The sequence below is a fragment of the Mobula hypostoma genome, chromosome 9 (assembly GCF_963921235.1).
Source record: "Mobula hypostoma chromosome 9, sMobHyp1.1, whole genome shotgun sequence".
NCBI classification, from domain to species: Eukaryota; Metazoa; Chordata; class Chondrichthyes; order Myliobatiformes; family Myliobatidae; genus Mobula; species Mobula hypostoma.
In genome coordinates this window covers 132,810,872-132,832,502 of record NC_086105.1, presented here as the reverse complement: position 1 = coordinate 132,832,502, position 21,631 = coordinate 132,810,872, and the positions used below count along the sequence as shown (strand labels likewise).

At 40.1% G+C, this 21,631-nt stretch overlaps 2 protein-coding genes across 7 annotated transcripts in view; one reads left to right on the top strand and one right to left on the bottom strand.

The window, feature by feature from the left end:
• Nucleotides 1–3,803, top strand: part of LOC134351397 (activating transcription factor 7-interacting protein 1-like) — an 88,522-nt gene extending 84,719 nt beyond the window's left edge. For all 5 annotated transcript variants that reach the window (XM_063057489.1, XM_063057490.1, XM_063057491.1 and 2 more), the window contains 2 exons: nt 504–577; nt 3,108–3,803. In XM_063057489.1, the coding sequence (XP_062913559.1) occupies nt 504–566 (63 nt within the window). In that variant the 3' untranslated portion in view covers nt 567–577; nt 3,108–3,803. The remainder of the gene's footprint in view (nt 1–503; nt 578–3,107) is intronic.
• A 4,048-nt stretch (nt 3,804–7,851) lies between these two features.
• Nucleotides 7,852–21,631, bottom strand: part of emp2 (epithelial membrane protein 2) — a 57,154-nt gene continuing 43,374 nt past the window's right edge. For both annotated transcript variants that reach the window (XM_063059214.1, XM_063059215.1), the window contains exons 4-5: nt 14,076–14,216; nt 7,852–12,248 (exon numbers count right to left, since the gene is read on the bottom strand). In XM_063059214.1, coding sequence (XP_062915284.1) covers nt 12,082–12,248; nt 14,076–14,216 — 308 coding nt within the window. In that variant the 3' untranslated portion in view covers nt 7,852–12,081. The remainder of the gene's footprint in view (nt 12,249–14,075; nt 14,217–21,631) is intronic.

The window sequence follows — 21,631 nt, the reverse complement described above, 5'->3', positions numbered from 1 at the left end:
TCTAAAATGAACAATGTTGATTTAATTTGGAAATTGCTTTTTTTGTTAACAGTGATTAATTTTACAATCATTAGCAAAATAATAGCATAGCTAAGAATTAGGTATCATGTAGCATCACATTTCAAAATGATATAACTAATGTTATGGAAAACATGTAAAAGTAGAAAATAATAGAAATGGTGTTCAGATTAGGCAGTATCTATAGAAAGGGAAACAGACAATGTTTCCAGATTGATCACCTTTTTTCTGAACCATTCAATTAATTTAATGTATGATATCTTGCCACATGAGAATTAACAGATCTCTTAATTAAGTTGGATATCTGTGATTATCTGAGACAAATTATTCATTGACCCACTGTGCCACATGAACTATAAGCGTCGAGAAATAAATGGAGTTTATCTATATTATAATCAGTAAGGCATATATTAAAACTGAGTTGTCGGGAGATGCATCACTGATCATTTAATTAACACACAGTGCCTAAATATTCTGTTTTCCAGGCAAGTAATGCGACAAGTAGTCAAATAATAATTGATCTTACAGAAAGTAATGAACAATCATAGTCAGAAAAAAGGTACTCCTTGCTTTTTTATGATTCAAAGCTATAACTGAAAATCAATATCTTATTTGGGAATGTTGCCTTTTAATCTGGTGAATTTTAATGTACAAAATGAATAATATGGGTGTTCTTATAATAAATCTGTACACAACATAAAATATTGTGTGAATCAAGCACAAGTGTAATTTCAAGCATGATGTTCAGCTTAAAGTCATGCATTCTACCCAATTCCCTAGCTGCCTCGTGCTTTTGAACTATTTGTAAATGAGATCACTCCAATGGTGAGGAATGAGCTCGCAAGCTTAAGATGGTGAATTAGTCTGGGAGGAGATAGAAATATTAAGGGTAAGAAGTCAGTGTTGTGAGTAATATATGTTCCTAACAGTAACTATACTGTAGGCATAATCGGCAGCTATTTGTTGCCTTCACCTACCAGTGTCTGTCATTATCTCTACCCTTTCCTCTTTGTGTCCATCTGCCAATCAGTCATCACACCTGGGTTCACTTATCATTTACCAGCTTTTCTCCATCCTCCTCTCCTCCTTACCCTGGCTATTTTCCCTCTTTTAGTCCAGATAAAAGGTCTTGACATGGAACATTGACCGCCCATTTCCCTCTAAAGATACCACAGAATCGCTTCAGCAGCTCTTTTTTCGCGTATCGTTTATCATTTACAGGTCTCACTGAAACATAAACTTGATCAGTAGTAAGCATCTGACACAAACGTTGGTACATCTTGTATCCACAGCTCATTGTTCTTGCTGCTTTTAAAGAAGAAGCTGGGAGCTCTGAAATTGAGAAGCTTTGATGCTGATATATTTTGGAGGTGGTTCTGTTTTACCAATACGCTGATAGTAAACTACAAACCCCATTTCCAGAAAAGTTGGGATATTTTCCAAAATGCAATAAAAACAAAAATCTGTGATATGTTAATTCACGTGAACCTTTATTTAATTGACAAAAGTACAAAGAAAAGGTTTTCAATAGTTTTACTGACCAACTTAATTGTATTTTGTAAATATACACAAATTTAGAATTTGATGGCTGCAACACACTCAACAGAAGTTGGGACAGAGTTAAAATAAGATTGAAAAGTGCATAGAATATTCAAGTAACACCGGTTTGGAAGGCTCCACATTAAGCAGGCTAATTGGTAGCAGGTGAGGTATCATGACTGGGTATAAAAGTAGCGTCCGTCAAAGGCTCAGTCTTTGCAAGCAAGGATGGGTCGTGGCTCACCCCTTTGTGCCAAAATTCGTGAGAGAATTGGTAGTCAGTTCAAAAGGAACATTTCTCAACGCAAGATTGCAGAGAATGTAGGTCTTTCAACATCTACAGTACATAATATTGTGAAAAGATTCAGAGAATTCAGAGACATCTCAGTGCGTAAAGGGCAAGGTCGGAAACCACTGTTGAATGCGCATGATCGTCGAGCCCTCAGGCGGCACTGCCTAAGAAACCGTCATGCTACTGTGATAATTATAGCCACCTGGGTTCGGGAGTACTTCGGAAAACCATTGTCACTCAACACAGTCCGTCGCTGCATCCAGAAATGCAACTTGAAACTGTATTATGCAAGGAGGAAGCCATATATCAACTCTATGCAGAAACGCCGGCGAGTTCTCTGGGCCCAAGCTCATCTCAGATGGACCGAAATACTGTGGAACCGTGTGCTGTGGTCAGATGAGTCCACATTTCGGCTAGTTTTCGGAAAAACGGGCGTCAAGTTCTCCGTGCCAAAGATGAAAACGACCATCCAGATTGTTATCAGCGAAAGGTGCAAAAGCCAGCATCTGTGATGGTATGGGAGTGCATCAGTGCCCACGGCATGGGTGAGTTGCATGTATGTGAAGGTACCATTGACTCTGAAAATGAATGGCGCATCATGAAGAGAAGAATCAGACAACGGAGACCACGGACTGTTGAGCAGCTGAAGTCTTATATCAAGCAAGAATGGACAACATTTCCAATTGCAAATCTACTACAATTAGTATCCTCAGTTCCAAAACGCTTAAAGAGTATTATTATGAGGAAAGGTGATGTAACACAATGGTAAACATGCCTCTATCCCAACTTTTGTTGAGTGTGTTGCAGCCATCAAATTCTAAATTTGTGTATATTTACAAAATACAATTAAGTTGGTCAGTAAAACTATTGGAAAATCTTTTCTTTGTACTTTCGTCAGTTAAATAAAGGTTCACGTGAATTAACATATCACAGATTTTTGTTTTTATTGCATTTTGGAAAATATCCCAACTTTTCTGGAAATGGGGTTTGTAGAAGAGAATTTTTTTTAAATTTAAATGGATTAGGATCAAGTGAAGCTGAAAAATGAAAGCAGAGCAGGAAGATAAACTTTTGGTTGTTGAATCTGTGGATGTGTGACAAAGGCATGTGGAGATCATCTTTTCAATTGTTGCATTATTACTGAAATTTTTAACAAAGATGGAACATAATTGAAATACTGCATACCAGAATACTTGTGAATCAAATAAATAATAACTGTATATTTCTATATTTATTTATGTTCCCTTTCAATCTGCAGCTCCTACTATAATTTCAACAGGAGATCTACTTCCTAAACTCAATACCTCAAGCCATCCCAGGAGCCTGCAGTATATCCATCGCATGTGAAAAGTGGAATTGCAATCTCCTGGAATGCTGCAGATGTTCAGCAGACTTGTTCCTGTATATACAGTTTTGTGATACTGTGCATACCATGATGATCCTAGTCTGAAGTGCCTATCACAATGGAAAATATTTGGAGAGGCAAAAGCTCTCCTTCCACTTGCACTTTGTTTCTGTTTGTACTTGAAATTTAATATTTTACTAATTCAAGCGGAAGATGTCCATTGTTATTTTGTCTTTTTCTGTGAATCACAAGCTTTTTGCTTATTGGAACCTAAAGATTACGCTGAAGAAATCCATATCAATCATTTGTTATCGCATTGCTTATGCAAAAATACTAAAAACAAAAACAACTTTAGTTTATTGTGAACCGCTCTTTAAGGATTAATTACTGAGGAAATTTTGGTCTTGTTCTGCCTAAGTTTGTTAAAAACAAATGTGTTTAAGCATTTGTCAATGTGGTGTTCATTTTTGAACAGAAGTAAATATGTGTTCATATGTAAACATTTAACTTGTCCCACTAAATATGTCATGCTGTTGTTAGCAAGTTTTTAGTTAGCAATTAGTTGTTAGTTTCAAATATAGAAGAAAAAATGTCCAACCAAATTTTCAAGTGTATTAAATGACTGTTAATTAACAATGGTGCTTCCTTCACTCTGAGACAATGTGTTTTTCTAAAGTCTGCCGTTCTGTATGTAAATTGGCGCACATTTAAAATTGCAGGATGATTTAGTAGCTAGTAGTTGTAAAGCAATTACTTGTACTACAGTTCTTATTGAAGAAAGCAGGGTAAGTGCTTCCATTGGTATTCAGATTAATTGTTTTATAAATGTATAAGCCATTTAACATTAACTGGAGAATATTTATCAGAATTTCTTGCAATGCAGCATCATTAGAACTTTAATTCTAGAAGTAAAAATCTTTTTAGCAAATCATGCTTTTTAAATATTGCATATTAGAAGAACACGTTCCATTAGTTCAGTTATTGTTAAATGATACCTTCAACATATTCTGTATTTTTGGTTTAACGATGTGTTGATGGAAACAGCTGTGGTGCCTATGGAACAAACATGGGTAAATCTCATTTCCTCCACTACAACTTTTAAAAGTCGTATTGTTTGCTCAGGGAGGTATGGTCAGCATATCTGGAGTTGGTTAATATATTATTTTTCCATAAGTGAGTACTCAGTAAATTATTCTCACTTCCCCTTTCCTCTATTTGTTTCTCACTTTTCCAGTTCTAATGAGTGAATTAAAATGTTACTTGTTTCTCTCTCCACAGATGCTGCCTGACCAGACTATCCCCCACATCTTATGTTTTTTTTAATATGTCTTATATAATCAGCAGCAGCCAAGAATGTCATAAGCACCTGACCATAGCATAGTAGTAAGCTCTTCCTTATGAAAACTAGTATTTCATTATGCTGTATTAACTAGTGCTGCAGTGCTGTTGGTGTTATACAGATAAATGGACATCTAAGGTAATTTATGATTCTAGAAAAAGCATAATTTATATCTTCAACAGTGATTCACATCATCATTATTGCTCATTCTGAGCAGCATCTGCATAAGCAAGCTTTGTTCATCGTGGGGCTATCTAAGCAATCTCAGAATGAACAGACCTTTATAGGATACACAGTCATAAAAAAAAACACAGAAACAGGCCCTTCAGCCCATCTAGTCCAAAAAAAAGAGTCAGAGTAAAAAACCTCCCACTTTCTTATTTTGACTCATCTTTTTTTCCCAGTCCTGATGAAGAGTCCTGGCCCGAAACATTAACTGTACTCTTTTTCAAAGATGCTGCCTGGCCTGTAGATTTCCTCCAGCATTTTGTGTGTGTTGCCTGGACTTCCGGCATCTGCTGACTTTCTTGTTCATGATTGGTCTTTTAACCCTCCTGATTTTATTTTTAAGTTGTCTTTTGCATTTTTTATTCTCACATACCTCAGGGACTCAATATTTCTTGAAAACCAAGGTACCCTAAACCTGTTATCCTTGCCTTTTATTCTAACGGGCACATACAAGCTTTGTACTCAAAATTTCACATTGGAAGGCCTCCCACTTACCAAGTACACCTTTGCCAGGAAACAGCCAGATCCTTTCTGATACCATCAAAATGGCCTTTCTCCAGTTTTGTATCCCAACCCGAGGACCAAACTTACCCTTTTCCGTAATTACCTCGAACACATCCTAAGTGTTGTTTTGGTTGTTAATGCAAGCAACGCATTTCACTGTATCTTTAAATGTACATGTACCGTGTAAAGCTAATTATTAATCTATTCCCTCTGGAACCAGAACTTCAGCTTCCTTGTTGGGAGACTACAGTTAGTGCAGATCAGTGATCACATTTCCTCAGTGACCACTCTAGAGTGCTGCTCTACTTTTTCTACAGTTGTGACTGTGTAGCCAAGCACAGTTCAAACACCATCTGTAAATTCATTAATGTGATATTGTTGTTGGCAGAATATCACAGGGATAAGATACATCAGCTGGTTGAATGGTGTTGCATCAACAACCTCACGCAGTGTCAGCAAGAACTAGGAACTGATTGTGGACTTCGGGAAGGGGGGAGTCGGGAGAACATATCAATACTCATTGAGGGGTCTGGTGATCTGGATGTCAGCATCTCAGAGGATCTATTCTAGCACACGATATTGATGCAATCATTGAAGGAGGCATACCAGCAGCTATACTTCATTAGGAGTCTGAGGAGATCCAGCGTGTCACCAAAGGCTTGGAAATTTCTATAGATATACCATGGAGACCCTTCTGACTGGTTGGAACACAGAGTGGTATGGACTCTCTAATGCACAGGATCAAAAGAGATGGCAGAGGGTTATAGAAGTCAGCCAGTTCTAACATGTGCACATCCCTCTCCAACATCAAGGAAGTCTTCAAGATGTGGTACTTCAAGAAGGCAGCATCCATCATTAAGGACCCTCATCATCCAGGACATGCCCTCTTCTCATTACTATCATTACACGAACCTGGAGATGCACACTCAATATTTTAGTAACAGCTTTACCTCTCTGCCATCAATTTATCTGAAACAGTCCCAAAACCCATGCGCTATTTGCTTAGTATTGTACATTATAGATTTTATGACTGCACTGTACTGCTGCTGTAAAACAAATTTCATGTCATGTCAGTGATAATGAATCTGATTGATTATTAATTACTTCAGCTCAAAGTATTAATGATATTAAATTCCCCATGGTTATACAGTACATACCATACAATAGTCAAACCAATTCATTTGAGTGGCTACACTGTACACTGGATGTCTAGGTTCTCACAATAATTAGCAACAGTTCTAAAACGTATTCACAGTACCTTAGGCTCCTCTTTTCCAGCCACCTCAGGTTATACCAGTGCTGCATTGTGATTAACATCCTTGCATTAAAGTAAAAGAAAGCTCAGGTCTAAGCTTTTGGGCCAAGACCAACTTCTTTACCTTCCCTAGAACTGGTGTTACATAATTCAAAATAAGTTATTCAAAAGTTTTGAATCCATGCTCTTCATATATTCCAGACAGTTGATGACATCCCGATGGCATAAACATTTCTCCAACTTCTAGTAATCTCTCCTCCTCATTCCTCTCCCCACCCACTTTCTTATTCTGGCTTCTGTGTCCTTCCTTTGCAGTCCTGATGAAGGGTGTTGGCCTGAAACATCGACTGCCTTTTCTTTTCTATGGATGCTGCATGGCCTGCTGAGTTCCTTCAGCATGTCGTGCATGTTACTCTGGGTTTGCAGCTTCTGCAGAATTTGAGATTACAAAACTCTTTAGAACTGTTTATTCTGTTTTCCAGTTTGTGTTTCCATAAAACCATATTGTTTCCTGATCGGTCAGGGCATCAAAGGATATGGCAAGAAGGGAGGAGGATGGGGTTGAGTGGGATCTGGGATCAGCCATGATGGGATGGCAGAGCAGGCTCGATAGGCTGAATGTCCTAATTCTGCTCCTATGTATTATGGTCTTATAGACTGTAGACAATTTGAGTGAAACCATAAGTTACAGAAGCAGAATTAGGCCATTTTGCCTATTGAGTGTGCTCCATCATGGCTGATCTAATTTTCTTCTCAGCCGCAGTCTCCTACCTTCTCCTCATAGTCTAGTGCAGTTTTTATGTTTTACGTAGTCTAATATTGCTTTGTGCTGTCTCACATAGTCTAGTGTAGTTTTGTGTTGTTTCATGTAGCACCATGGTCCTGGAGGAACGTCGTTTCGTTTTTACTGTGGATAGCACCAGCAGCTTATGGTCGAAATGACAATAAACTTGACTTGACTTGATTTGATATCCCTACATGCCCTGACCAATCAAGAATCTATCAACCTTTGCCTTAAATATATGTAAAGACTTGGCCTCCACAGCTGTCTGTGGCAACAAATTCCACAGATTCACCACTCTCTGGCTAAAGAAATTCTTCCTCATCTCGGTTCTAAAAGAACATCCCTCTATTCTGAGGCTGTCCTCTGGTATTAAAATCTCCCACCATAGGAACTACCAGATGACTGATCACATGCCGATGCAGACCTGTAGATCACAAGGAGGCAAGAGCAAAGGAGATTGAATTTCAGACAAGCTGGACTCATATCTGTTATTTATCGGGGGCGAGGGGTGGCATAAATTGACAATGTAAACCAATTAGTGATTTGCTAGGCAGTACTTTATTACACATACAAAATACAGATAATTGTCAATCATTCCTTATATTTCAGATTTCTTTACCAGAGTCTATATTACATCATTGTAGAATCACGGTAAAATAACTAAACAAAAATGCTACGTTAAAAACAATCACACTACTATTAAGACACGCAACCTGTTAATTTTTTTAAAAATTGGAGGAAGAAAATATTTTCTAAAAAGTCTCTTTGAAAACTAATTAATATGGTAAATTAGATCCAAAGGAAGAAATAAGTAAGTGAAGCATGTTTAATAATCTGACTGTTTATGGCTTACTTAATCCATCAGATCCATGTTTACCATGTATAAAATGTTGGACTATATACAAGATCTCAGTCGTAAATGTTTTATTTAAAATATAGGATCTACATCCATAATTGTGTTTTTCAGTTTTAAAAACTTGCTTGCTTTTGTCTGAAATTAATTCTAGATTATTTGTCAACTATTATAAAGTACTTAACAATGCAAAATCAAACGTGCTAAAATTCATGAATTGTGAACTTAATTCTGAAATCTAGTTCATGTCATAAGCTATATCACTCAATGACAGAAGTTAATGGATTCAAAAGTAAATTGACTTAGGATCAACAGCCAGCAGATCAAAATGCATCCAAGTCTTTCACGATACACGCAATACAGTGTATCTAGAAACTGTCCTACCCCTTCTGATCTTTTCAGTGATTTTTATCCTATAGTAATTTCAGCAAAAAATATAGGTTAAATTGTTATCTGTGACATTGCATGAGAAAATCCATATTTATTATGCACAAGGTATAAATGCAAATTTATATTGGGCGTGAGTATTAGCTTGTATCACTGCACGTTATCACTAGAGTAAAAAGCATTGATAAAAAATTAGCATGCAATAAATATATTACAAAAATAAGACCTTAATATATTGTGGTAAAGAAAACACCAATTTTGGAACTAGTGGTTACTCCAACACCACTTGAATGACTTTTAAGTGGATCTTCAAAAAAATAATTTGGTTTATATGCTGTCATAATTTTATTTAGGACTGACTAATATATTTTTAAAAATCTCCTTTATTACCTCATTGGTTATGCAATGGAATCCACTTGTAAAAATCAAATTGTGATCCTCACTATGGAAACCATGGTCCCTCTGTCTCTTCCATGAACATGTGCAGTTGCAGTTAACAAATTGCCAACTTTTACTGTTTCCATTGACTGACAATGAGTTATTAAAAAAGATGTACACCTAACATTTTTTTATAAAAGGAAAGGTTTGCTCACTAAGCTATAAACATAGCTAAACCGGCAATTTTTAAAAATCCCAGCCTTTTAGGTATTACATTGAGTAAAATATTTGAAAAAAGAAAACTATTAACTGGTTACTTGACATTATGTTAATTCTGCCACTAAAAGTTATATAAAAATGTGTCACAACTGTTGTATTGATGGTCATTATTCTGGAAGTGGATCTGTAGTGGCATTTCCTACACTGAGTTACAATTTCTATGTCAGTTAAAACTGATTTTTTTGAAGTAATGTTCAGTTCTCTGGAATGGCGGTACATTGAGAGATGAGATATTCCTTTGCCAGGATGTTGAATGCAAAGTTTCAGTGCAATTATATTATTTTCTATTTATGTTGATCCTAATTTTCTGATTATAAAAAATAAGTGCAGGAATGGAAAATGCTGAGAGCAAAAAGCAACTGTGCAACAAATTCTATCTGATGTTTGGGTTTTAAAGCCTCTGCAATCATTGCAGTCCAGCTAATCAGGAAGAAAACAAGCAGCACCAACATACTAATGCTGAATTCAAGTATTTATTTACAGCAGTATTTTGTTTCCACTAATGTCAAGATGGTCAAGACTCTGTCAAGGGTTTCTTATTTAGTTTCTGAGAAAACCTCTTGCATGATTTAGCTAAATAATGAGGGGAAAATTCTGTTGGCTGTGCTCAGGTCAGCGTTTTATAGAGAGGGAGTCATCACAGTAAATTGATTCAGTGTCCAATTATTGAAATGCAAAAGTTTAATAATTACTCTTGGGATATCTAGGGGCAAAAAAGCTACAATCAGTCGCCACCAAATTAGGTGTACCTGTACATTTGTTTGTTAAAGCAAATATCTAATCAGCCAATCGCAAGGCAACAACTCAATGCATAAAAGCTTGTAGACATGGTCACAAAGTTCAGTTGTTGGTCAGAATAGGAAAGAAATATGATCTAAATGACTTTGACCATGGATTGATTTTTGGTCCCAGATGGGGTGGATGAGCATCTCAGAAGCTGCTGATCTGGGATTTTCACACAACAGTCTCTAGAGTTTACAGAGAATGGTGCAAAAAACGGAAGAAAAAAAAATCCAGAGAAACGGCTGTTCTGTGTGCAAAAAACCCTTGTCAATGAGAGAGATCAGAGGAGAATGGCCAGATTCGTTCAAGCTGTCAGGAAGGTGACAGTAACTCGAATAACCATGCCTTACAACAGTGGTGTGCAGAAGAGCTTCTCTGAATGTATAACATGTCAAATTATGAAGTGGATGGGACAGAGCAAGAGAAGACCACAAACACACACAATGGCCACTTTATTAGGTAATAAAATAGCCAATGAGTGTATAACTGAGAATTCTGAGCTGCAAGAGGCAAGTTTGTTAGTGGCTGAATACATAAAACAATTCCTCCCAAGCACAAAAGAGATCTACACATGAAAAGCCTAGTTTTCATTTTTGTGGAATCAGAAATGAACATTAAAATCACTCTGGTACCATGAATCTCAGATGAGTAGAATTATAAATAAGGAATTCCAATTCAACTTTGCTTTACCTTCTTCTATTAAGCCAAAACAAATACTAAAATCAGAAATACTCCACTACTACTTCACTTGGAAGCAATTTTGCAGTGTTTCAGGAAAGTCGTTTACACTTCACAAGATGGTTTATATTATACTAATAAATAAAATATACAAATAAGCCCAGACATCAAATTTATTCTTTTTCCAAGGTCAAGGACCATCAATTCTAAGCATTTACATTACACTTTTCCATTCACCAGCTTAAAAAACATAATTTCAAAGGATGATCTTATACATTGTGATTGTCTGCCAGACCACTATTAATTCTATTTGCTTATTTTTGATATTATGACATAGGAGGCAGCTATTAAGCTATCAAATCCATGCTTGCTCTCAGACCATTCCCATCAGTCCCATTCCTCCAGTTATTTTACCTATAACCTGTTCTCTCTGACAATATATAGAGGCATCTCCCATGTGATGACAATTTGGGTAATGAAAATTTGCCCTTCAGAAGTTACAAACCACTACCCCAAAATCTGAGGTGTGAAAATTTGCTCTAAGCAGAATTTGTGAAAAAGTAAATACATGAAACAAAATGTATTTTTTTCAGATTGTGTTTCTCAATGCACCGATGAATGGCCCATGAATATTATTATTCATCTGATGCATTATTTATTGTAGTAACTTGCAGTAATTTTTTATGACTGCTGCTGCAAACCCAACAAATCTAATGACATGTGTTGGTGATAATAAACCTGATTCAGATGCAATGACTTGTGGAAAACGGTGATGGGGACTTTTCAAAGAATTAATTCTCCACCCTTCATCAATATTGCATGGTCACCTGTACATCATTTTCTGCTATAGACAAATATAATGTACTTCACTAAGCATTTCTGTTACTATAGCCTTCCAACTTTTCATGGTATTTTATCCTAAATGACTGATATATAGCTTTTAGAATCTGTATGTCCAGTAAAATGATGCTTTAGGGAAATTAAATATGTTTACCTAAAGAAAGCCAAATTTGAGAAACATGAGCATAAGGCCACTAGTTTTTTTAAAAAAGTATCTCGTGAACAACATGGAGCTCATTTTCTTGAAGGTTGAAATATTTAAACCACCTCCTGTGAGTGTGAACATTTCATATTGACTGGCAGTAAAATAATAGGTGTCTGCCACTGTGAAACTTTTAAATTTACCTTAACATAAACCAAAGAATGATGTTTATTTCTTCTTAAAACTGCCAATCTGACCTTTAAAGAATTTGTAACTGCTAAAAAGGCTTCAAAACAGTTGCAAAATTAGCTATTGTATTTTTGCTTGATTTGAAAATTACTGTACAAAAGGATTATTTGCAGGAGATCTTGATGAAATTGACTCAGAAACAGAACGTCTCTGCAGTGGTATGTGAGGGGTTAGGTCAATCCAAGCCTCTATTTGCGTTTCCGTAAAACAATGTACATTACACCACTAATAAAAGTGAAAGCAAATGCGATCCAGGCTAGAATAAAGGCATATCCATACTGTCCTTCATGCAAATATTTATGGAAGCTTTGCTGCCGGTCTGTGTAGATGGAAGCTGCAATCATTACACAGAGACCTACAAAAAGAGACAAAATTTATTTGTTAGTGGGATTAATTCTCCAACACGGATTTGTGCCCTTCCAGCAAGAAATCACTGATTTTTTTTTTCTTTTACAGTCAATTAAAATGTAACATCTCAATAAGGATTCAGCAGAAGGAAAAGTTAGTTTTTTTTTAAAATATAAACTTGGTCCAGAAGTTGTACAAATCAGCATGTAATGCAATGCTGCAGTTAACATCGATCCATTTTGATGACACGTTTTCACAACCCTGTTGCCAATTATCAGAATGTTAAACACAATTTACATTTTAATGGGAATTTTGATAAAGAAATAGATATAAAGGGCACTTTACACAGGAAAAATAGTAATAAGAGCTGACAGTAAACGTGACCAAAAGTGTTGAACAAAGCTTTTAAAAAGGTGATGATGAAGGGAAATCAACGCTAGTGCAGTGGGAATGGCTCTAGGGGCCGTGTTGTGTTCATTGTATAAGATGTGGGAATTCTGGGACACCTTTAGCCTCCCGGATAACCACATTCGCACCAGGTGCACTGAGGTGCAGCTCAGTAAAGAACACCGTAAGAAACTGGAGCTGCAGCGCGATGACCTTCGGCTCACACGAGAAACTGAGGAAGTGATAATAGGAGCTACAGGGAGGTAGTCACCCCTAAGCTGCAGGAGGCATGTACCGGGGCGGGGGGCGCTATCAGAATAGGGTAGAGCATCCCTGTGACCATTCCACACAATAATAAGTACACCACTTAGGATACTTTTGAGGGGGTGACCTACTGCGGGGGAGCTGCAGCAACCAGGAAAATAGGTTGAGCAAGCTAGGGATTTTCTCTGGAGCAAAGGAGGATGACAGGTGATGTTATAAAGGTGTATAAGATGCTAAGAGGCATTGATAGAGTGGAAAACTTCTTCCTGGGACAGAAAAAGCTCATGACAGGGCATACTTTTAAGGTTATTAGAGGTAAGTATAGGGGGGAATGTCTGAGATGGGATTCTTTTTTTACTCACAGAGAGCGGTGGGTGTGTGGAATGTGCTGCCGGAGGCAGATACATTAGGGACACTTAGAAACTCTTAGGTAGATACCTGGATGAAGGAAAAATGGAGGGATATGTGGGAGGGAAGGGTAAGATTGATCTTGGAGTAGGTTAAAAGGTCAGCACAGCATTGTGGGCCGAAGGGCCTGTACTGTGCTGTTCAGTCGATGTTCTATGTGCCATAAAGTAAAATGATGTCATTACATGCACAGTTCAGCTCCTTTAGCATTGCTGATTCTGCGAAATCTGTGTTGTTGTAGAGTCCAGTTCACTAGGATAAAGGACCAGGGCCTCGGATTGTGCAGGCCAGCAAGTTGCAAGGGATGCAATCTCTTGGAAATGCTAAAAGGGAAGCCTTCTCACGTTAACTTAGAAGAAGTGAGTTCACTGGAGGGCCTGAAGAGAATCACATTAATCTGACATTGCAAAGGTAAAAGCCAAGTGACAGAAAGATGCACTGGTAGAGGTCAGCATACCCGAAAGCAGATACCATGCCTGTAACTGATATCTGAAATGCTTTATATCCCTGGAAGCCTCATGAAGGTGCGAATACAGAAGAGAAGAAGATCCCAAGAGCGATGCTAAATCGCGAATGGGATCCAAGAAGGAGATGCACAACACTGGGTGATCTACAGATACAAGGTGATCCAGACAATCCAGAGGGGTTGAGAAGGACAAGCAGCGACCACACTTCATCATTACAATCAGAAGGGACATCATTAGATCTAGAGCCTTTTCACCCTTCTAATAGCAGAGCTTTGGAGTAAGCACTTTTATTATACATACAGACTTACTTGAAAGTAGTTGCAGGGTTCCAGCAATGTAAAATCGCTGACCCTTCTGCAGCCGGAACAGTTGAACAACAAAGACAACGAATGAAATACAGCAGAAGATCACCGACAGACACATTGTCGCCTGTATTGCCTTGATGCACTCTACAGAAGATAGAAAATATAATCAAAGGGATTGGCATTTGGCCCAAAATTGTACGAGAATCTCAGGCACAAGTCTAATTTTTGATCTTAAAAATTCCTCTCAGCATATTTCTCTACAAATTCCTTGTTAAATTCTTAGAAGTATGTTTCAGATTTCTACACCACACCGATGCCTCACTACACGTTTGTTGGCTTTCCCTATGCAGTCCTTTATCTCAGCAGGTAAAGGCAAAACATAGCCGCCCACATACCTGCCAACCAGTCAATTATTTTCCCTGCCTATATGCGGGAAAAAAATCCTTTGGTTTAGCAACTCCCCAGGGAGTCTTCTGAACCTTCAATAAAAAAGTTTTTAAAAAAATTGGATGTAAATTGAAACCAATCATCAGAATGTCTACTGTACAGAATGCTGCCAAAATTATAAAGAAAGTTCGAAGTACTTTATTATCATAGTATATATACCACATGCAACCTGGAGACTCATCTTCTTGCAGGCTCCCACAAAACAATGCACAAAAAAACAGATATAACAAAGACCGACAAAAACTCAATGCGCAACAGAAGACAAATCAGGCAAATAATTTAAAAAGTGAAGAAATAACACTGAGAACAAGAGCCACAGCAACCCCGAAAGTGAGTCGTCAGGCTGCGGAGTGAGTTCAGCACTGAGGTGAATAGAGACAGACTGGGAGGCCGATGACTGTGGGGCAACAACTGTTCCTGATCCGGGTAGCGGGGGACTCAAGACTACTGTACCTCCTGGCCAACGGCAGTGGCGGGAAGAGACAGGGAGATGGGTCAAATGCAGTCAGGCGGGGGTGAGGGTGGCAGGATCTTGGTTGGCACAGGCAAGAGGGCTGAGTACCGGTTCACTTTCTGCTCTCCTGCCTCGACATTTTAATCTGGCTCAACACTTTAATTGGCACAGAGTACCAAGGCTAAATACCGATTCATTTTATTGTCTTGTGCCTTGTTACTTTAATCAGACTTGAAGCTTGCCTCAGTGATGGCCATACATGCATTTGAGTGTCCTTTCTTTTCTCGCTGTCTGGCAGGTAACTCATGTTCCATCTCAGTCTGGAATGACTAACATTGAATAAGTGGGCCATATCGTGTTGTTCAGTAAAGCATTAAATTATAATGGCTGGGACAATGGAAGGAAACCACTGGGAGCTGAAGCAACAGTATGCACAGCAGAGTCCAAAATCATGAGACATAGGAGCAAAATTAGGCCATTAGACTCATGGAGTCTGCTCCGCCATTTAATTTTTCACTAATCTATTTTCCCTCTCAACCCCATTCTCCTGCTTTAACCCCCTAACCTTTCAAGCCCTGACTAATCAAGAACCCATAAACAAGCTCCAAAACCTAGGCCTCTGAAACTCCCTCTGCAACTGGACCTTTGACTTCCTCACTGGGAGACCATAGTCTGTGCGGATTGGAAATAACATTGCTTCCTCACTGACAATCAACACTGGTGCACCTCAAGGAAGCATTCTGAGCCCACTGCTCCACTCTCTCTACACCACGACCAGGCTAGGCACAGCTCATACGCCATCTATAAATTTGACGATGACACAATTATTGTTGGCAGTATTTCAGATGGTGATGAGGAGGTGTCCGGGATAAATCAGTTGGTTGAGCGGTGTCTCAACTATAACCTTGCACTCAACGTCAGTAAGACCAAGAAACTGATTATGGACTTCAGGAAGGAGAAGTCGAGGGAACACACGCCAGTCCTCATAAAGGGATCAAAAGTGGAATGGGTGAGCAGTGACAAGTTCCAGGGTGTCATCTCTGAAGATCTTTCCTGGGCCCAGCTTATTGATTCAATTGCCAAGTTGGCACATTTTTCATGAGGAGTTTGAGGAGACTAGGTATATCACCAAAGACACCAACAAATTTCTACAGGTTTCTACATGGAGAGCATTCTAAATGGTTGTAACACCATCTGGTATGGAAACACCACTGCACAAGATTGAAAAAAGCTGCAGAAAGTTATAAACTCAGTCAGGTCCATCACGGATACAAGCCTCCCGAACATCCTGGATACCTTCAAAGGGCAATGTCTCAATTAAAAGTGGTATCCATCATTAAGGACATGCCCTCTTCTCATTGCTACCATCAAGGAGAAGGTACAAAATCCTGCTGCAAAAAAACAAATTTCACGACATTTGCCTGTGATATTAAACCTGACTCTGATTCATAGAAGCATAGAAAACCTACAGCACAATACAGGCCCTTCAGCCCACAATGCTGTGCTGAACATGTATTTACTTTAGAAATTACCAAGGGTTACCCATAGCCCTCGTGACCTATCCATGAGTCTCTTAAAAGACCTTATCGTATCCGCCTCCACCACCATTGCCGGCAGCCCATACCATATGCTCACCACTCTCTGAGTAAAAAATTTACCTCTGACATTTCCTCTGTACCTACTTCCAAGCGCCTTAAAACTGTGCCCTCTCATGATAGCCATTTCAGTCCTGGGAAAAAGCCTCTGACTATCCACACGATCAATGCCTCTCATCATCTTATACACCTCAATCATGTTACCTCTCATCATCCAACGCTCCAAGGAGAAAAGGCCAAGTTCACTTAACCTATTCTCGTAAGGCATGCTCCCCAATCCAGGCAACGTCCTTGTAAATCTCCTCTGCACCCTTTCTATAGCTTCCACATTCTTCCTGTAGTTAGGTGACCAGAACTGAGCACAGTACTCCAAGTGGGGTCTGACCAGGGTCCTATATAGTTGTAACATTACCTCTCAGCACTTAAACTCAGTCCCATGGTTGATGAAGGCCAATGCACCATATGCCTTCTTAACCACACAGCCAACCTGCACAGCAGCTTTGAGGGTCCTGTGGACTCAGACCTCAATATCCCTCTAATCCTCCACACTGCCAAGAGTCTTACCATAAATATTATATTCTGCCATCATACTTGACCTACCAAAATGAACCACTTCACACTTATCTGGATTGAACTCCATCTGCCACCTCTCAGCCCAGTTTTACATCCTATCGATGTCCCACTGCAACCTCTGACAACCCTCCACACTATCCAGAACACCCTCAACCTTTGTGCCATCAGGAAATTTACTAACCCATCCCTCCACTTCCTCATCCAGGTCATTTATAAAAATCACAAAGAGAAGAGGGTCCCAGAACAGATCCCTGAGGCACACCACTGGTCACCAACCTCCATGCAGAATATGACCCATCCACAACCACTCCTTGCCTTCTGTGGGCAAGCCAGTTCTGGATCCACAAAGCAAGGTCCCCATGATCCCATGCCTCCTTACTTTCTCAATAAGCCTTGCATGGGATAACTTATCAAATGCCTTGCTGAAATCCGTATACACTACATCTACTGCTCTACCTTCATCGACGTGTTTAGTCACATCCTCAAAAAATTCAATCAGGCTCGTAAGGCATGACCTGTCTTTCACAAAGCCATGCTAACTATTCCTAATCATATTATGCCTCTCTAATTGTTCATAAATCCTGTCTCTTAAGATCTTTTCTATCAACTTACCAACCACTGAAGTAAGATTCACTGGTCTATAATTTCCTGGGCTATCCCTTTCTTGGATAAGGGAAAAATATCTACAACCCTTCAATCCTCCGGAACCTCTCCCATCCCCATTGATGATGCAAAGATCATTGCCAGAGACTCAGCAATCTCCTCCCTCACCTCCCACAGTAGCCTGGGGTACATCTCGTCCGGTCCCGGAGACTTAACCAACTTGATGCCTTCCAAAATCTCCAGCACATCCTCTTTCTTAAAATTTACATGCTCAAGCTTTTCAATCCGCTGTAAGTCTTCCCTACAATCGCCAAGATCCTTCTTTAAGTACCTCTGCTATCTCCTCCGGTTCCATACACACTTTTCCACTGTCATACTTGATTGGTCCTATTCTCTCACATCTTATCCTCCTGCTCTTCACATACTTGTAGAATGCCTTGGGGTTTTCTTTAATCCTGCTCGCCAAGGCCTTCTCATGGCCCCTTCTGGCTCTCCCAATTTCATTCTTAAACTCCTTCCTGCTAGCCTTATAGTCTTCTAGATCTCTATCATTACCTAATTTTTTGATCCTTTTGTAAGCTTTTCTTCTTGACTAGATTTTCAACAGCCTTTGTGCACCATGGTTCCTGTACCCTACCATCCGTTCCCCATCTCATTGGAATGTACCTATGCAGAATGCCATTCAAATATTCCCTGAACATTTGCCACATTTCTGCCATAAATTTCTCTGAGAACATCTGTTTCTAATTTATGCTTCCAAGTTCCTGCCTGATAGCTTCATATTTCCCCTTACTCCAATTAAAGGTTTTCCTAGCATGTCTGTTCCTATCCCTCTCCAATGCTATGGTAAAGGAGATAGAATTGTGATCACTATCTCCAAAATGCTCTCCTATTGAGAGACCTGATACCTAACCAGGTTAATTTCCCAATACCAGATCAAGTACAGCCTCTCCTATTGTAGGCTTATCTACATATTGTGTCAGGAAACCTTCCTAAACACACTTAACAAACTCCACCCATTCTAAACCCCTTGCTCTAGGGAGATGCCAATCAATATTTGGGAAATTAAAATCTCCCACCACGACAAACCTGTTATTATTACATGCTTCCAGAATCTGTCTCCCTATCTGCTCCTCGATGTCTGTTACCATTGGGTGGTCTATAAAAAACACCCAGTAGAATACCGGGGAATTATAGGCCGGTTAGCCTAACGTCGGTGGTGGGGAAACTGCTGGAGTCAGTTATCAAGGATGTGATAACAGCACATTTGGAAAGCGGTGAAATGATCGGACAAAGTCAGCATGGATTTGTGAAAGGAAAATCATGTCTGACGAATCTCATAGAATTTTTTGAGGATGTAACTAGTAGAGTGGATAGGGGAGAACCAGTGGATGTGGTATATTTGGATTTTCAAAAGGCTTTTGACAAGGTCCCACATAGGAGATTAGTGTGCAAACTTAAAGCACACGGTATTGGGGGTAAGGTATTGGTGTGGGTGGAGAATTGGTTAGCAGACAGGAAGCAAAGAGTGGGAATAAACGGGACCTTTTCAGAATGGCAGGCGGTGACTAGTGGGGTACCGCAAGGCTCAGTGCTGGGACCCCAGTTGTTTACAATATATATTAATGACTTGGATGAGGGAATTAAATGCAGCATCTCCAAGTTTGCGGATGACACGAAGCTGGGTGGCAGTGTTAGCAGTGAGGAGGATGCTAAGAGGATGCAGGGTGACTTGGATAGGTTGGGTGAGTGGGCAAACTCATGGCAGATGCAATTTAATGTGGATAAATGTGAAGTTATCCACTTTGGTGGCAAAAATAGGAAAACAGATTATTATCTGAATGGTGGCCGATTAGGAAAAGGGGAGGTGCAACGAGACCTGGGTGTCATTATACACCAGTCATTGAAAGTGGGCATGCAGGTACAGCAGGCGGTGAAAAAGGCGAACGGTATGCTGGCATTTATAGCGAGAGGATTCGAGTACAGGAGCAGGGAGGTACTACTGCAGTTGTACAAGGCCTTGGTGAGACCACACCTGGAGTATTGTGTGCAGTTTTGGTCCCCTAATCTGAGGAAAGACATCTTTGCCATAGAGGGAGTACAAAGAAGGTTCACCAGATTGATTCCTGGGATGGCAGGTCTTTCATATGAAGAAAGACTGGATGAACTGGGCTTGTACTCGTTGGAATTTAGAAGATTGAGGGGGGATCTGATTGAAACGTATAAGATCCTAAAGGGATTGGACAGGCTAGATGCAGGAAGATTGTTCCCGATGTTGGGGAGGTCTAGAACGAGGGGTCACAGTTTGAGGATAGAGGGGAAGCCTTTTAGGACCGAGGTTAGGAAAAACTTCTTCACACAGAGAGTGGTGAATCTGTGGAATTCTCTGCCACAGCAAACTGTTGAGGCCAGTTCATTAGCTATGTTTAAAAGGAAGTTAGATATGGCCCTTGTGGCTACAGGGGTCAGGGGGTATGGAGGGAAGGCTGGGTTCTGAGTTGGATGATCAGCCATGATCATAATAAATGGCGGTGCAGGCTCGAAGGGCCGAATGGCCTACTCCTGCACCTATTTTTCTATGTTTCTATGTTTCTATGTTTCTAACTTCCACCCACAGACACTCAGTAGACAATCCCTCCATGACTTCTTCCTTTTCTGCAGCTATGACACTATCTCTCAACAGCAGTGTCATGCCCTCACCTCTTTTGCGTCCCTCCCTGTCCTTTCTGAAACATCTAAAGCCTGGCACTCTAAGTAACCATTCCTGCCCCTGAGCCATCCAAGTCTCTGTAATGGCCACAACATCATAGCTCCAAGTACTGATCCATGCTCTAACCTCATCCACTTTGCTCATGATGCTTCTTGCATTAAAATAGACACATCTCAAACCATCGGTTTGAGCGTATCCCTTTTCTATCACCTGCCTATCCTCCCTCTCACACTGTCTCCAAGCTTTCTCTATTTGTGAGCCAACCGCCTCTTCCTCAGTCTCTTCAGTTGGGTTCCCAACCCCCAGCAATTCTAGTTTAAACTCTCCCAATTGCATAGCAAAACTCCCTGCCAGAATATTGGACCCCCTTGGATTCATGTGCAACCCATTCTTTTTGTACAGGTCATGCCTGTCCCAAAAGAGGTCCCAATGATCCAGAAATCTGAATCCCTGCCCCCTGCTCCAATCCCTCAGCCACACATTTATCCTCCACCTCACTTTATTCCTATACTCACTGTCACATGGCACAGGCATTAATCCCAAGATTACTATCTTTGAGGTCCTGCTTCTCAACTTCCTTCCTAACTCCCTGTAGTCTGTTTTCAGGACCTCCTCCCTTTTCCTACCTATGTCATTGGTCCCAATATGTACGACGACCTCTAGCTGTTCACCTGTCCACTTCAGGATACCGTGGACATGATCAGAAACATCCCAGATGCTGGCACCTGAGAGGCAAACTACCATCCGTGTTTCTTTCCTGCATCCACAGAATCGCCTGTCTGACCCCCTAACTATAGAGTCCCCTATCACTGCTGCCTTCTTCCTTTCCCTGCCCTTCTGAATCACAGGGCCAGAATCTGTGCCAGAGGTGCGGCCACTGTTGCTTCCCCCAGGTAGGCCGCCCCCCCCCAACGGTTCTCAAACAGGTATACTTATTGTTAAGGGGGGCAGCCACAGGGGTACTCTCTAGTATCTGACTCCTGCCCTTCCCTCTCCTGACTGTTACCGACTTATCTGTCTCCCGAGGCCCTGGGGTGACTACCTGCCTATAGCTCCTCTCTCTCACCTCCTCACTTTCCCTGACCAGACGAAGGTCATTGAGCTGCATCTCCAGTTCCTTAACACGGTCCCTAAGGAGCTGCAGCTCGACACACCTGGCGCAGATGTGGCCGTCCAG